At 41.3% G+C, this 15,858-nt stretch overlaps 1 protein-coding gene across 33 annotated transcripts in view; it reads right to left on the bottom strand.

The window, feature by feature from the left end:
* The window catches only part of NCOA6 (nuclear receptor coactivator 6), a 102,952-nt gene that overhangs the window by 8,871 nt on the left and 78,223 nt on the right, over nucleotides 1–15,858 (bottom strand). For 30 of the 33 annotated variants that reach the window (XM_070247360.1, XM_070247355.1, XM_070247358.1 and 27 more), the window contains 4 exons: nucleotides 15,491–15,612; nucleotides 9,685–12,672; nucleotides 6,645–6,713; nucleotides 3,613–3,649 (listed from right to left, as the gene is read on the bottom strand). In XM_070247360.1, the coding sequence (XP_070103461.1) occupies nucleotides 3,613–3,649; nucleotides 6,645–6,713; nucleotides 9,685–12,672; nucleotides 15,491–15,612 (3,216 nt within the window). The remainder of the gene's footprint in view (nucleotides 1–3,612; nucleotides 3,650–6,644; nucleotides 6,714–9,684; nucleotides 12,673–15,490; nucleotides 15,613–15,858) is intronic. The other 3 variants (XM_070247363.1, XM_023626404.2, XM_070247362.1) reach the window with 1 other exon arrangement.

The following is a 15,858-nucleotide window of genomic DNA, read 5'->3' on the forward strand; positions in this document are numbered from 1 at the left end:
TAAAGCATAACGCTGGTGAAATTGTGGAAAAACAGGTAGAAAACATTAAGAACTTGGACCAAAACTCCCAAACTTCCTCACCTGTCTTCCTAAGATAATAATATTCCCATTCAAAAATTAACAGTACCTAAAATCTAGGAAATTACTAACATATGCTGACATTTACTATGAGCCTGGTATAGTCAGATAATGGCATGATACAAGTCACATTATAGAACATACATGGGAATATATTCACAATACACTGCTGGGTATATTGATTGCCCCTACCTCGATCCCCTTTTTTTAGTATGTAAAGATTTAAACTGGTAACATCCAGTATTGTTGAGGGCATAGGGGCAAAAACTCCTGATGGAGTGTAAACTGTGTAATCCAATGGTTCTCAACAGGAGGCAGTTTTACCTTGTAGGGGACATTTAGCAATATCCAGAGACAGTTTTGATTGTCATGACTAGGGGTGAGGGATGCTACTTGCATCTTTTGGGTAGAGGTCAGGGAAGCTACTAAACATTCCATAATGCATAAGACAGCCTCCCCCACCCCCCAAAAAGAATTATTTGATCCAAACTATCAATAATGCTGAGGCTGTGAAACAGTGGTGTGATCCTCTGGCTCAGCAATTTCACTTCTAGGTGCCTAAGAAAACAAATCTTTTCACAGAGCTCTAATTACACACAAGGATGTCAAAGCATTTTATTTTTACTAATCAAGACAGACCTAAATGCTTAACGATAGTAGATAAGTTAACTAAATCGTGGCACATCCATATGCAGTGATGAAAAAAATCATGTTACATAAGGGTATTTAATGATAAAAACTGTTGATGAGACATTGTGGGAAAAAAGTTACCAACATTATGAATAGTATAATCCCATTTTCATTACAATATATGAGTGTATATGTAACCACAAATGAATGAATGAGTGTGAGATATATATGTATGTGTATAATGTACAGTGTTTACATATAGATATAACACTGTATCTAGTGTTCACATATAAAACATTCCATCTCTATCTGTACATATGCTCTGTGAAAAGGACCAGAAGAAGATCAACTAAAATATACACAGTGAATATTGTTGAGTCACAGGAATACTGGTTTACTGGTGAGTAATTTTCTTCTTTGTAATTCTCTGATCTGAATTTCAAGTTTTCTTTTTTTTAAAACTTAATTTTAGTGAGGTAAGATTGGTTTATAACATTATATAAATTTCAGGTATACATCATTATAAACTTTTGTGTAGGCCACATCATGTTCACCACCCAAAGTCTAGTTGCCATCTGTCACTGTACACATGTGGCCTTTCACCCCTTTTGCCCTTCTCCTTCTCCCTCTGGTAACCACCAATTTATTCTCTGTCTATGTGTTTGTTTCTTGTTGCTGTTGTTTTATCTTCCACACGAGTGAAATCATATGGTATTTATCTACAGATGATATTTCTAGAGAGGTAACAATGTAGTAAAGACTAGACTAGCTATTGCTGGTTTTGAAGATGAAGTGGGCCATGAGCCAAAAAATGTTGGAAGCCTCTAAAAGCTGGAGAAGTCAAGTTTTCTTTAATAAATTTCTTACTACTTTCATGGTTCAAAAAATGCATGTTAAAATCATTAGGAAAAAAAGAAGCTGATTAAACTTGCTTGTAAGGCATGGAACTGAAACAAAAGTAACGCAACAAAACAAGAAAACAACTGGTCAAAGTGATGCCTCTTCTGGGAAGTCTTCCATGACCTCACTCCCTAAGTGGAGTTGTCTCTTCTGTCTTTTGGGTTCACAGTCTGTATCTGGCGTTCTAGAGCACCCATCAGACTGTACAGCATGTTTTATTTTAATATCTTGTGCTTCCACTAGATTGTGAGCTCTTTAAGGGCATGAACCATGGCCTGACTATCAACTATCCCTACTCCTCCACTGCTCACTCATGCCAGAGGAGCCTTTGCTACTGGCACTATGGCTGGGAATCTGGCCACACTGTTCATTACCCTAGCTTTATGTCTACCAAATACCCAATAAACCAAGGCAAGTCAAGGAGAGGTGAGACAGGAGCTGGGGTGGATTTACGAGTCAGGGGGATTTACACATCCTTTTAGAGGTGGTGAGGATGGCTTTCTGGCTAGGAGCCCAGAAAATGGTCAAAGCTTCTGAGGAAGTAAGATTCCTAATGAAGGTACCTCTTTCTCCTGGCAAAACAAAAGCCACAGCAATACTGTCCTGCTATTTATATGGTCAATGCTCAGGCAGGTCTGGAAACAAACACCCACAGGGTATTTTTGGTCTGATTATCTTCCTTCTCTAGCCACATAGTTGTATATGCTTGAGAAATGCAAATGAATTCAAATATTAGCCCAATCCAAATAAAACTAGACAGGCAGAGTAGTGTAGTAGGAATAACAATGAATTTGGAGTCAGAAGAACAGGGGTCAAGTCTTAGCTATGCATTTACTGGCCATGATATTTAATTTTCTCTATGCTTTCTTATTTTATTTTTGCTGAGGAAGATTAGCCCTGACCTAACACCTGTGCCAACCTTCCTCTACTTTATATGTGGGTTGCAGCCACAGCATGGCTGACAAGTGGTGTAGGTCTGCGCCTGGGATCTGAACCTGTGAACCCAGGCTGCCAAAGTGGAACGTGCCGTACTTAACTATTACGCCACAGGGCCAGCCCCTCCATGCTTCAGATTCTTGTTCTATAAATCCCCATCTTTTGTGCCACAATACGTTAAGTGTAAGGGCTCTGGAGTCAGAAGGTCTGGGTTTGAATCTCACCTTCACTATTTATTAAATCTGTGGTTTTAGGCAATTTAGTTAACCTCTGTGAGCTTTAGGTTCCTTATCTGTAAGACAGAATTTACTTTCCTAATAGATACTGTGAAAATTAAACGACATAATACATCTAGGGGACTTGGAGGCCAGCACATGGCATGCAATAGCATTCAAATAAACGTTGGCTATTATTACCACCTCACAGGGCTGAAAGAGGATTAAATGAGAAAATGACTGTGAAGGTATTTTACAAACTAAGTTGATGTACAAATATGATAAATTCTTTAAAATGTTATCTAGTGCATTCCTACACTAAAAAAGGAATGACTTTTGGAAAATAATACTACTCTTCTCCTTGGGGCAAATGAGGCTGAAGCCACAGTTCTATTTATATTTTGTTAGGTTATGTGGGGCAGCATAGTATAACAGAAAAGGTGTGGTTTTTGGCATGAGACCCTGCCTGTCTTTCTCTCTCACTTGCCTTGAGGATCAAACAGATACACTTCAGAAGGTATTGCAAGGACTACTATTAATGACAATAAGAGCAACAGCTCCTATATTGAACATTTACTATTTTCTCACTATACTGAGTGCTGAACATGTTATCTCATTGTTTTCAAAACCACCACAAAATGGTAGAAACTCAGCCACCAAGTTTTATTCAGAAATGTTACCTCTGAGGGCTTAGGACTCATGACAGCTCCCTGCTTCAGCAGGAAAAACAGACTGGTAGAAAGAGTGAAGGGAAAGGACAAGGTGAGGAGAGGTTTAAAGGCTGAGAAAGCTGACACTCTTCAAATAGGCTTATGCCGTATTCATGCTAATTCTGCAGAAATGATCATCTTACCTTTGTCCAGAGACTATGGCAGCATTTGCCTCGAGTTCTGTAAAAAATACAAAGGACAGAAATGAGATGTGGGAGCTTCTGGTGTACAGGTCCACAGGAAGAAGCTAGGTGTCTACACAAACTCTGAATGCCCTATTTAGGCTAACGTGTCTCCACACCCAGGAAGATCCTCACCCTACATGGTATAGAGACAGAGTTGGCACGGACACAACTCAGTTGTCTGGGGCATAAGACACTTACTCAGTCTATTTTTATTTCTACTCTGCACTGTGAAATAATCCTGTTTGGATCAACAGAACTAAATTCACACTGCCTGGTTCATATTTCACCCAGCTATAACTAGGTTATTAAAATAAACCTCTTCCTCTCATATAGAAGAGATTGTTTTCATTCTTAGAATATCTCCACCCTCTTGACATTATTTTTTTAAAGACAGTAATCTTCAAACATGTCTTAAACATATATTTAGGATGCATTCTCCTCCGAAGGACTTCCTCATTAAGTTTTAGAGGGCAGACTGCTTTGCTTTGAGATGTCGCCTACAGACCCTGTTATGTTCTCTCTTTTGCAACTTCCCAGCAATGCCGTCTAAGAAAGCAAAATCTCAGTAATTTGTCTAGCAGGGTTTTGCTTAAATGAGCATCCTATGGGTTTACTAGGCACTTCTTTCTCAGCAACAACAGAAAAAATCTTCTTCCTCCATTATATATCTTTAGGTAGTTCCATCTTTTCCAAAAGACCTTCCCTGATGCACCAGATAGCAGTGATCTCTCCTGCCTCTGGCCTACCACAGCCCTGTGCCTGTACCTGTCCCCACTTTTAGGGAATTCAACACCTTAGACTCAGTGTACATGTCTAACCTACCCTACTGATTACACGGTAACCTCCTTGAAGGCAGTGAAGTCAGAGTGTCTTGGTTAAAAGTTTGACCTCATTGTTAGTCAGGTGACCTTGGGGAAATTACTTGACCTATCTGTGCTCAAAGCTGCATCTAAAAAATGGGGATAACCACTTTACCCACTTCGAAGTTAAGAAGATTAAGTGAAATAACATAAAAAATTTAGCACAGGGGCCAGCCCCGTGGCTGAGTGGTTGGGTTCGCGCGTTCTGCTTCGGTGACCCAGGGTTTCACCAGTTTGAGTCCTGGGCGCGGACATGGCACTGCTCATCTAGCCATGCTGAGGCGGCATCCAACAGGCCACAACTAGAGGGACCCACAACTAAAAATACACAACTATGTGCTGGGAGCCTTTGGGGAGAAAAAGGAAAAATAAAATCTTAAAAAAAAAAAAAATTAGTACAGCACCTGGTGCTCAGTAGGAACTCAATGTTAGCTATTATTATGATTGCTATGATGTGCACATTGATGCAGCCTTCCTGTGAGGAGGCTGGACCACTCTGCCTTCAATGTAAGATGCCGGCAGAAAAGAATACTTGCTTCTCACTTGCTATTTAGCTTCCCACATCTAACTCATAAAACCTGGAAACCCCTTCGCAAGAAACAGATACCAGCTCACTGAGTCTCTGCTGCCTTGCTGGCTCTGCTGGAGCAAAGAAACTCAGGTAATATGTGCTCAAAAATGAAAAGGGCTCAAGTCAAAAGAGACTGATAACAAAAAAATCTTGATTAGTTTGCTCTTTTGAACAAAATTCAATGCTTTTGAAAATTTTAACACTATCACAGCCAATTCGTATAAAGGAATTTGGTGAGGGCAATTAGTGACGTAGGGGGTATTTTAAGGAGATTCACTTAAGCCAAACTTTTTAAAGGAACAGGACTCTTCGGCCAACTATGCTGAGAAGGAGGACATATGAGATGGTAAAGCCCATTTTCTGGAGAAAGGAGCTGGGGCAGGAAATGGAATTCCACTCCCCCTTCTAGTTGTTCCTTTTCTCACCAAAAATGAGTTTTACCATCTGATCCTTTCTCTGAATAATTTGCTCCATGCTCCCCTTCTCAGATACTAGCACGATGTCAGGCATCATGTGAGCAGTTGGTAGCAAAGGAAGAATCTGGGTAGCTGAAATGGTTTTTGCTTATCCATTTTTTCCAGAGGACTGTTTTTACCCAAAAAATGTGTCGTGGAAAGTACTATCCATCACACAGGACACAGCACCCTGAAGCAGGTTTTAAAATAATCACAAGTTATACCTTACTTTTATGGCTTAGACTCACAAAATTAAATACGGTTGTACTGTTGGTTTTTTTCTTACTAATTTTGTCAACTGTGTGAATTGTACTGTCAGTGAGATTCTAACTTCCTTGTGGAAAGCAGTCATGCCTTGCTTTTTTTTTGTACCCTTCAATGACCTACAATGACAAAGAGCCAGGCAAGACTAAACTGTAACATATCTATGATATTTATCTGCTTTAGCAGTTTAATTTATGAAGGCAGCGTGCTGTTATTTGCCATCAAGATCCTCATGTGCTCAGAGCTGACCCAGCATCCTACAGCAGTTACTTGTCAGATTACCATGGACTCCATCTTTCAGAAACACCATCCCTAGTGCTATTTACAATATCTTGGTCATGGGAAGAAACTGAATGCCATCCAGAGATGACTGAAATGACTCTAACTCCCTGGAGGGACAGCTGCCTCACTGTAGCAGAGGTTCTCAGAACAAGCCTCCACTCCTGTCATAATGCAATTATTATCTTGGTGCAGTAACGCTTGCCACTCCAGTGAGTTATCATATACTAGTCAGTCAGCTGCCAGCTATGGGTGCCAGGGTCATGGAACAGGGCAAACTCTGCAATGGAAACCATCCACGGCTGGGTGGTAGACAGACAATGGGCACCGAGATGCCCTTCTTGAGTTCCCTGGCTGACACTAGGAATGTGTAAGAAGCAAGCTAGTCAGGGGGAAAATAACCTCAAATAGTACTGCACAAGCTCTGCCACTCAACTGAAGTCTGCGCTGAAGCAAATAGGTAAGACGGTTTCAGCCACTTCCCGGCACACTGAGGACAGCAGTAGTTCCTTCACATTTAACCCATTCCACTCTGAGAAGTTTTTCTAAAGTGTGCCTTACCTGGTCTGGCAACAGACCCCTGCAGTGCTGTAGCTGGAGTTTCCTTTGGGACTAAACTCTGTGAAGGGGCTAAGACAAGAAAAAAAATACAGGCCTTTTACTTTCTTTTCTAAACAAAACAGAAAGCATTGACTGAATCAAGGGCTAAGTAACTGGTGAAATACACATACTCTTAGAGAGTAGTACTTAAATTTGGCTTTGAAAGTACATTTCAAAACTTTTGATTTAAAAATTATCTATTATAACACTTAGTGAGAAAGAATACCACTAGGGATACTTGTTTCTCCTTTTTGTGTGTACAAAAATCAAGGAAGGAGGTAGCCATGAGGACAACAGCACCTGTAATTTTTGCTTCTTGGGGTCAAGTGCTGTCCAGTACTCTAAAAAATCCCAAAGCATACCTTAGTAGGCAACCCAAACCACTTTCGGAGGAACAATTACACAGTTGACCTTAGCGTTTAAAAAACTATGTCTCATCCCTCCAAAGACTAGTCCTTGAGACCTAAAATGAAGCATAATTTATTTTGTACTTTTCTACAGCACCTGGCAAGAGTGATGGACATAAAGCAGGTATATAATTCACACTTAATGAATAAATAAATTCAATATGTTACTTAACAAACAGTTACCAAGGGGTAAGGCACTTACTAGGGACAAGGCACTGTGCCAAGCACCCTTAGAGATCAAATCACATCCTTCTTTCCCATCAGGAACTCAGTCTAGTATTAAAGATAAGATATGGTATAACACATATGGTACACTGGAGTGCACTGTGATGTTATATGAAGGAGATTCGTAAGGTATCAAGTGTTACAGGACTCCAAAACAAGGGAGAACAATTCTAGGTTAAGAAATCTGAAGGTACATTAAAGGGAGAAACATCAGAATTAGGCTTTGAAGGACAGAGAGAACTTAGGCTCTTGAAGAGGAATGGAATAGAATACACAATGTACTCCAGAATGGAAACTTATTGGATCACACAGTAAGGATTAAGGACACAGATATGCCACAATCACTCAAGGGTATGTCCTCCCATCTTGACACTTCAGTCTAACATGCTAAATCAACTGTGCAAAAGTAAGTTTTACCCTCTTGAGGAGATTATGAATTTTGTAGGTTTCTCTCCATGTGTAGTCAATAATCCATTTGTGTTAAGAATTTATTTTGGATGCATATCTGATAAAGCGTAAAATGATATTTAACTTCTACTTTTTTTAACTCCAGTACTGGTTTTTCACATTTTCAAGGTAAAAGTACAGCAGCCCTTGAAAAAGAATGGAATTATCTTAACTAAAACTGAGAATTTTTTCCAACTGTTGGTTCATCTCCCCAAGTCTCACATATTTCTCTAGGATTATATACATCCAGAAAAAAATATTTTTGAATTGCTTCATCATTTTTCTCTTGGTACCTGAGGGGAAGGTTCTCTGAAAGGAAGTAGAGTGGAAACATTTAATAGCAGAGAGTATTATTTTAGTCACATCAGGTTTCTTTTTAATTCTTAGGGCTCACCTACATCAACACAACTGGAACAACAAACCTAAAGCACCCAGCTCTGTGAAGCCTGTCTGCTGCAAGGGCAGTGAACTCCTTGAGGGCCTTTATCCCTTCCTGTATCTCTAGCATTCAAGTGAAGAGGCAGAGAGAAGGGAAATTAACCTTTCCAGAGTTCTGTGTGAGGCAGCGTGTGGCCACTTTACGGTAAGCTCGCTCACTGAATCTTCATATAAATTCTGGGAGATAGGAATTACAATCTCCATTTTACAGGTGAAGTACATGGCTTACGAGAGGTTAAAGACTTTATCCAACTGTGATTGATAACCAGTGGAGCTAGAATTTGAACTCTGATCTTACCCGGAAGCTTGTGTTCTTTCTGCCCCTCCTCCTGGGTGCTTACCACTCAGTGGTAGGCACTGGAAGCATTTTAGCTGCATAAACAAGATAGGCACTATTAACTGGCCTAGGATATAGCAAAGGTCCTTCCCAGCTTTGGCAGTGTGTGACTGATCCCATTCTAGGGAAACAGAACTTCTGTACCATTTAAGCCTCACAGAAGGAAGAACGTGAGTGTGAAGGCGTAAGGGAAGGAAGGGAGGAGTAAGGACACCTACGCTCCATCAGTAGCCCACCTTAACAGTACAAGGAAACAATCTGAACCACACATACATGAATGGAATGGTGTAATTCACAGAAAGACTGCATCAAAAAGAAACTGGTAATAACAAACTTTTACCATTTGTTGAACGATTACAACATTCTAGTCCTGTGCTAAGCATGTTATATGCATTATCTCATTGAATTCTTACAACCACTATTGAACTCATATTACAAAGGAGGAAACTGAAGTTTGGAGTAGCTAAGTAACTTGCCTAAGTCCATACAGCTGGTAAATGCTGGTGCTGTGATATCAACCCAAGTCTATCTGTCTCTCAACCACTTTGCTCCTCCAGTGTCTATTATCATGAAACCTGGTTTTCTGGAAAGCTCTCCTCTGGAGTAGCCAGTCAGTATGGAAGAGTCCCTGGGATAGAGTACAATGAGGAAGGGGCTATGAGAACCCTGCTCTGAACTGTTGAGAGCAAGTCTTTGTCATGGTGAGGAGAACCTGCAGAAGCTGCTGTTCACATTTAAGAGACAATGTCAAACTGTAGGTTCATAGTATAGACTTTGAACAAATACTGAACTTCTCTGAGCTTCAATCTTCTCACCCATAGAATGGGGTTAGGGCTACCTGATATGGTTGGTATGAAGATGATGTAAAATAACATATGTAAAAATGCTTACTTGTAAAATGAAAAACTTTATATAAATGAAAGGTGTATCACTTCAGGACCTGAGGGAGAACCATGTTAATGAATGTAAACTTAATATGAGATTTTAAAAGTATATTTCCCAGTGTACTTCCAATAAACAAAACTACTACTATTGCCATTTAGCCCATTCTTCTTCCTCCAAGTAGAAAAGGAGCCATGCTTTCTCTTGTGGGATAGGTCATCAAAAAACTGACATTAGGAGATGATGCCAGGCCCCGAGTACATACCTATGCTGGGCAGAAGCTCTGGATGGGATCCCACCTTCTCCTCCACTAGGCCACCCGCAAGTGGCTCAGATGCTATGCCAACATGATTGTTTTTTGTGGTCGGCGCCGCGGAGATGAGCTCAGAGGGTACCAGAGTGGTTACTATTGAGCGTACACTGGTGGGGAGAGTACCGCCAGGTAAGCTGGGTCCTGCTGAGGTGGAGCCCGGGCCCACAGGGCTAGAGGTCATTTTTAGCAGAGTGGGTGCTGGGGGTGTTGGGGTTTTACTGTCCAGCTCTGTGGATAATTGCTCTGTTCCCATGAGCCCTGGAGCTGTGGTCTCTAGCCCTTGGCCTTCAGTCTCTCCATCTGCACCATATTGCTCTTCCCCTTTCTCAAGAGAGCCTGTAACTTTCTTACACGCCTTGGTCAGCAAAATCTGGCCGATTTTGTCCACTTTTCCTTTGCCCTTACTAGATGAGACTGGGCTTCGCCGGTTGACAGAGGAGCCTGGACTATTAGTCAAAAGGGGAGAAACCATTGTGGTTGACTGTGAAGAGGGCAGAGTGCTCTGATCTGCTGAGGTGCTCACCTGAGGACTGACCTCATCTGGATTCAATTCTTTCACTTGCTGGACAGGGGGATGAGGAGGGACAACTGGAGAAGTTGTACAAGGAGGGGAAGGAAGCTGGACAGGGGTGGCTCGTGAATTAAGGACCAGGGGTCGACCTGTCTGTATGTTTGGAGCAGGACTACTGGAGGGGACATTAGGTGGTACAGGAGCAGAAGAAAACTTTATGTTCTGAGGTATGTGTAAAGGGCCAACAACTGCAACAGAGGGAGGCATCAAGCCAGAGCTGGTTGTCAGTGGGGCTGCAGGAATTGTGCTTGGCTGTGATCCTTTCATTACCTGAATTATTGAGGATGAATTGATAAAGACAGGTGTAATAAACTGAGGCCGGGCATTAGACTGAGCAGCTGACTGTCCCTCAGAAACCATAACCTTGCTACCCACATTGGGCATTGTGACGACTGTTGACATTAATGCAGACTGCAGGTGAGTTGGCAGAGCTGCTGATGTGTTAGCTGAAGTTGTGATGGGATTGGAAGTTACGAAAACAGTTATCTGATTTGGGGGCAAGGGAGTAGAAATGGAGGAAGAGCTGACAGGTCTTGGCATTACTGGAGGGATGCTTGGTGCAACATTAGAACTGACCTCACTCAATTCTGGATGCACAAGGGTTGAACACGGCTCATTACTGTGAGGTAAATTTAGGGAATTAGAGGGTTCTTTAGAAGAAGACGGATCCTGCAGTGTGGGAATGACAGATGCTTTTTTCAGGTCTTCCCCAGAAACTATTGGAGGTGTTACTTCCAAATCTGTAAGCCCAGGAGGTTTAATGGTCACATTAGGAGCTCCGGAGTTGTCAAGAAGTTGACTTAACGATGTTGGTGCTTCCCTCATAGCAGGAGACACCAAATTTTTGTTCTCTTCGACACCTGTAAGTTTGTTAGGATCCGAAGGTTGATCCTTTTTGGATTGATCTTCAGGGATAACCATTTTAACTTCTTGAGCAGGGACTGCTTTTAGCTCAATGTTTACCTGCTCCTTCCTACCCTGGGAATTCTGGCAATCGCTGTCCTGAGGCACATTCAAGCTCTCCTTGTTATCCTCAAGAACACCTCCCACTGCAGCCACAGGCATGGTAGGATTCTGAGGATTCAGCCCACAGTTGTTAGGGAAGCTCCCAGGTACAGGGGGATTGGCCAAGGGAGTAGGACTGACCAATACGTTTCTTGGCAACTCCACGTTCTGCAACAGGGCTGCATTTGTTTGAGAGGCCAGGGTAAGTTTAGGGGCTTTTGAATTTTGTCTCCCAGGACTTGGGGTAGTTTTCCTACTGGAACCAGGACTAGACCTGCGACTGTTGCTTGGACTTGCCCGTTTTGTTGCTCCAGTATTAGACTGCTTTCCGGAATTCACCACCACAGAATCTAATTTGTGAGTTTGTGGGGCAGCAAAATTGGAAGGATTATTCATGGTAAGATTTGAAGGTGCTTGCCCGATGGCCTTCAAGGTTGTTGGATTTAAGCCCTGTTGATCAAAGCCTCTGTTTAAATTTGGCCTAGGAGGTAAAGGAATATTAATCTGTGGGGGGAAGAGTCCTGCTATGGAGGCATTGAGTCTTTCTGGTGATAGACTGATTTCTGAAGGTTCTGTGCTGGGTGGGCGGTTGTTAGGTGTCTGAGGATAATAGGGCCTGGGGCTGGCTCTGTTTGGTGTTTTAGGCCTAGATGTTTGGGTTGGAGCAGCCACATTTGGAAAGTGGTGGCCATGAGAGCTGGGCAGAGAATTTACAGAGGGTTGCTGGGGAGTTGCACCTTGAGTTGCTGAAAGGGGTGATGGTCCAGGTTTTGGCCCTGTCATCATTAACTGATTCTGGGAAACCACTAAATGTGAAGGCATGTTATTTGGGCCTCCTGACACAGATGGTACTTCACTGCCACTCGCTTCAGGGAGTGAGGACATCTCTCCCAGTGGTGAGCTGGAAGGATTCTGGGGGTTCTCTTGGTATATCATTTTCCTTGAATTGCTTCCCAAAGGAGTATTCACAGGCATTGGCATTCTTTGTTTATCAGGTGACGGCGGCACAGAGGCAGGTGCTTGCAAACTGACCATGACAGGCACACTGCCACTCTGTTGCATGGGCATTCTTTGGGAATCTGGGTTCAGGGGGCCCCTTGGGGGATGAACATTTTGGGAGACTGGAAGCCTAACTGATTTGGGGTCCTGTTGCATCATAAGCATCATCATCATTTGTTGCTGCTGCTGCTGTTGTTGCTGCTGCTGAGACTGTGGTTGATTGGGAGGTGGTGGCTGCTGCTGCTGCGGTGGCAGTTGTGGTTGTGGTTGCTGCTGTGGTGGCTGTGGTGGGGGTGCCACATGCTGCATGAGCTGAGGAGGCATCTGCTGATGTGGCCTCTGTTCAACTGGTTGAGAAGGATAACCTAAAACGAGCCCCCAAAATCAGGGAAGTTAGATTTTCAGCAAAAAAGCTTTGCTACCTTTAGAGTATAGCCAAGCAATACTCATCTAGGTGGCACAGACTGTGCACAAACAGCTCAGGCATGCCTGCTCCCAGGGGGGAAGGGGCAGCCCCTCATTATTTGACATAAGCAGATGCTTAAGCAAAAACTGCTTGAGGAAGCAAAAAGCAAAGCATCAAGAACCTGGAGCTCCTCAGTCTTCAGGGTCTGAATGAGATATTACTGTACTAAGACTCTAACAGATAGACACTGTGCTATGTACTGAAAATGGCCAAGTTTATACCAGCCAAAGGTTCAGATGAAATGAGAAAAACTCCATCACCAGCAAGAAACTGACCACCCAGCACTGGGGTCTCATTCAGGCATAATAAATATTTCACTGTACTCGTGAATGAAGTAAAGCATTTAGGATTCACTTTTTCTGTTAGCAAAGATTAATTTTTTTAAGACTTGGTTTTGTTGAAAACACGAGCATTGAAGACAGGCTTTTTATTCTTTCAACAGAAGTAAAAAATAAATTCTAGGGTTTAATTCCTTAAGAAAGAGAGATTTAAAATTACTCCAATCCATTGGCTACACACACCATGCTGCATCCTTCAGGGGATGCAAGTGGATGCATCACCTGCATTCAGCTTGAGGCAATCCAATTGAATTAAACTGCCTCTCCAATGTAAACCAGTTTAATAAATAGTAGGAGCTAATGAGCTGATGTACACATTGTAAATAAAATGAAGTTTTTATGGCTACACTGAAGTTTTTATGGATATTAATTTCCATTTACTTTCTTACATGTAAAATTGTATTTGGATAAATATTTTCTATGAATCCACAGTTGGAGAATAAGTAAGCCAGAAGCAGAGCCCTCAGGAATAAAAAATAATTTCAGGAAAAGAACTCTGAGGGACAATATCTTACAGATTTGCAGAAGGCAACATCTCAAACGATTCTTTCTTTTGTGAAGATTTTACTTGGCATTTTAGAACTCAAACCTTATACAATCAGTGGAAAGGATGGAAAGATCATTAAATTAACCAAGAATAAAGGTGGTTCAGTAGGAAAAAGTGGGCATATAGCTGGGATACAATTTTATAAACTAGATTTATTCCATCGTTGCATGAAAAGTACATTAGAAAAGTTTTAAAGATAAAACATACCAAAGAGAGCAGAATAGACATTACAGCAACCTTTTGAAAGTAACAGTTAAAGGCATGGTTGCCATAAAGGTTCCAGAAGCTGGAGGTAGCGGTCCAAAGGGCACTAATGATAAGAAGACAGACTGGGGTTACCGTGACAGAATGGTGGTAAGGGAGAGCCAGGACACACACAGTGCCTATAACATTATGAAAAAACAAATTTATTAATCAAGGGATGCAAACTCATAAGCCTTCAGGGGCCAGGCTGGTAGCAAAGAAGAGAAGTGGGCTGGTATAAGACAGTAGTAGTCCTGTGGACATAGCCAAACTGTAGTGGATGCTCTGTCCAAAGGCATTTAAGTTCAGGTTTTTGTTTGGTTTAAGACACTGCATGACAATTCAAACACATTATAGGCCAAATTCAGCCTGTAGGATCCCAGTTTGCAAACTGCAGAAGGGAAGCAATAATGTGCAAGGGCCCCTGGGATTCATATAAGAAAAATTCAGATGTGTCGGAGTGAAGAAGGTACCTCCCAGTTCATAATGCCTTCTGGACATACCCGCCAGAGACTGGTGACCTCCCAGCCTCAATTGCGCTGCTGCCAACTCACTGATAGGAACTGTAGTGTGCCCGAACAATTTTTAAAATAACACAAAGTACTGACATCATGATGGGTTTACCGTTTTTTTTTTGATTCACTTTTAAAATACACAAATTAAGGGTGGATTAAAGTTTATCCCTAAAATAACATCACTCTCACTTACATGCCAAAAAGGAGGTGGAATAACTTGTGAGGAAGAAACAAAACATAATACTTTATACACACAGGGGAAAGTGGCCTAACTGTGACAGGCTTGTGTGTCTTGAACTGTGTCACAGGTGAATAAGGTTACAAATCTTGGCTCAGGCCAAGAGTAACCTGGTATAGAGACATTGTGGCACCTGGCCTTAGTTCTGTAATACCTAGGGTGGAATGAATGAATTTTAGGAGCTTTTTCCTTCCCAATATAATTTTTCAACACTTAGAGGATAATATTATTTTATAAGCAGAGAGGAGTACAACATAGGGAGCTTCAACAATATTGGTCCTATTTATTATTAAGCTGGGTGGTAGGTACATGAGTGTCTCTTTTATGATTCTTTATGTATTTTTTATGTTTAAAGACTCATAATAAAACTTTTTTTAAAAAATATTATTTATACCCTGTTTTCTGCTTTGAGAAAGCCCCAGTAGGAAAGGCTGCAGGTAAGGCAGGCAAGCAGGATTAGAGCGAAAGCATCTTTCCATTTAATCTTATTCCATTTTGATACCAACAAGAACCTTGACACTGATAAGAATAAAGAGGCATTTGACATTTCAGTCTGATTTTATGAGGACTTAAAGTAAGGAAGACTAATTTGAGCAGAATATATATATGTGTATATATATATACACACACACACACACACACACATACATCCCTTCAGAAGTTATATTTGAAATTTTTAACAATATCAAGGCAAAGTTTCCAAATATTAGACACATTAAATTGCTAAAGTAGCCTCGTTAGGAAACAAAATAAAATACCACTGTATCCTTGAAGAGAAGCTTTATAATGCATATAAACAATGACAAGTGTATAATCTTTAGCTAACATTTTATCACCTGGTGGTCTGTTTGAAAATTCTGGCAGTTTAGGGCCTGAGCTGTCCAAGTTAATTCCTTGTTCTCCAGGCAATGGCTGCTGATCGGCCTCCTCCAGACCAGCTGGGCGAGTATCTGGGGTGCTAAAAAATAAATTACACATTTGAGAGCAAGTTGTATAGTTTACACACCAAAACTTAGCTTAACCCCTCCCCTATTTCTGAAGAACTAAAATCTACTTGCATTCTCATCTTACCATTACTTACATCTCTCTAGTTTGATAAAATATTCAATATTTGGCATAAAAATAATCTAGAAATTTCATTAAATGTTGAAATCCACTTAATCTAATAGCATGGCTATTTATTCAAAGTGTTTTTTACAAATTT

Source organism: Equus caballus, chromosome 22 (genome assembly GCF_041296265.1).
Source record: "Equus caballus isolate H_3958 breed thoroughbred chromosome 22, TB-T2T, whole genome shotgun sequence".
Taxonomy (NCBI): domain Eukaryota; kingdom Metazoa; phylum Chordata; class Mammalia; order Perissodactyla; family Equidae; genus Equus; species Equus caballus.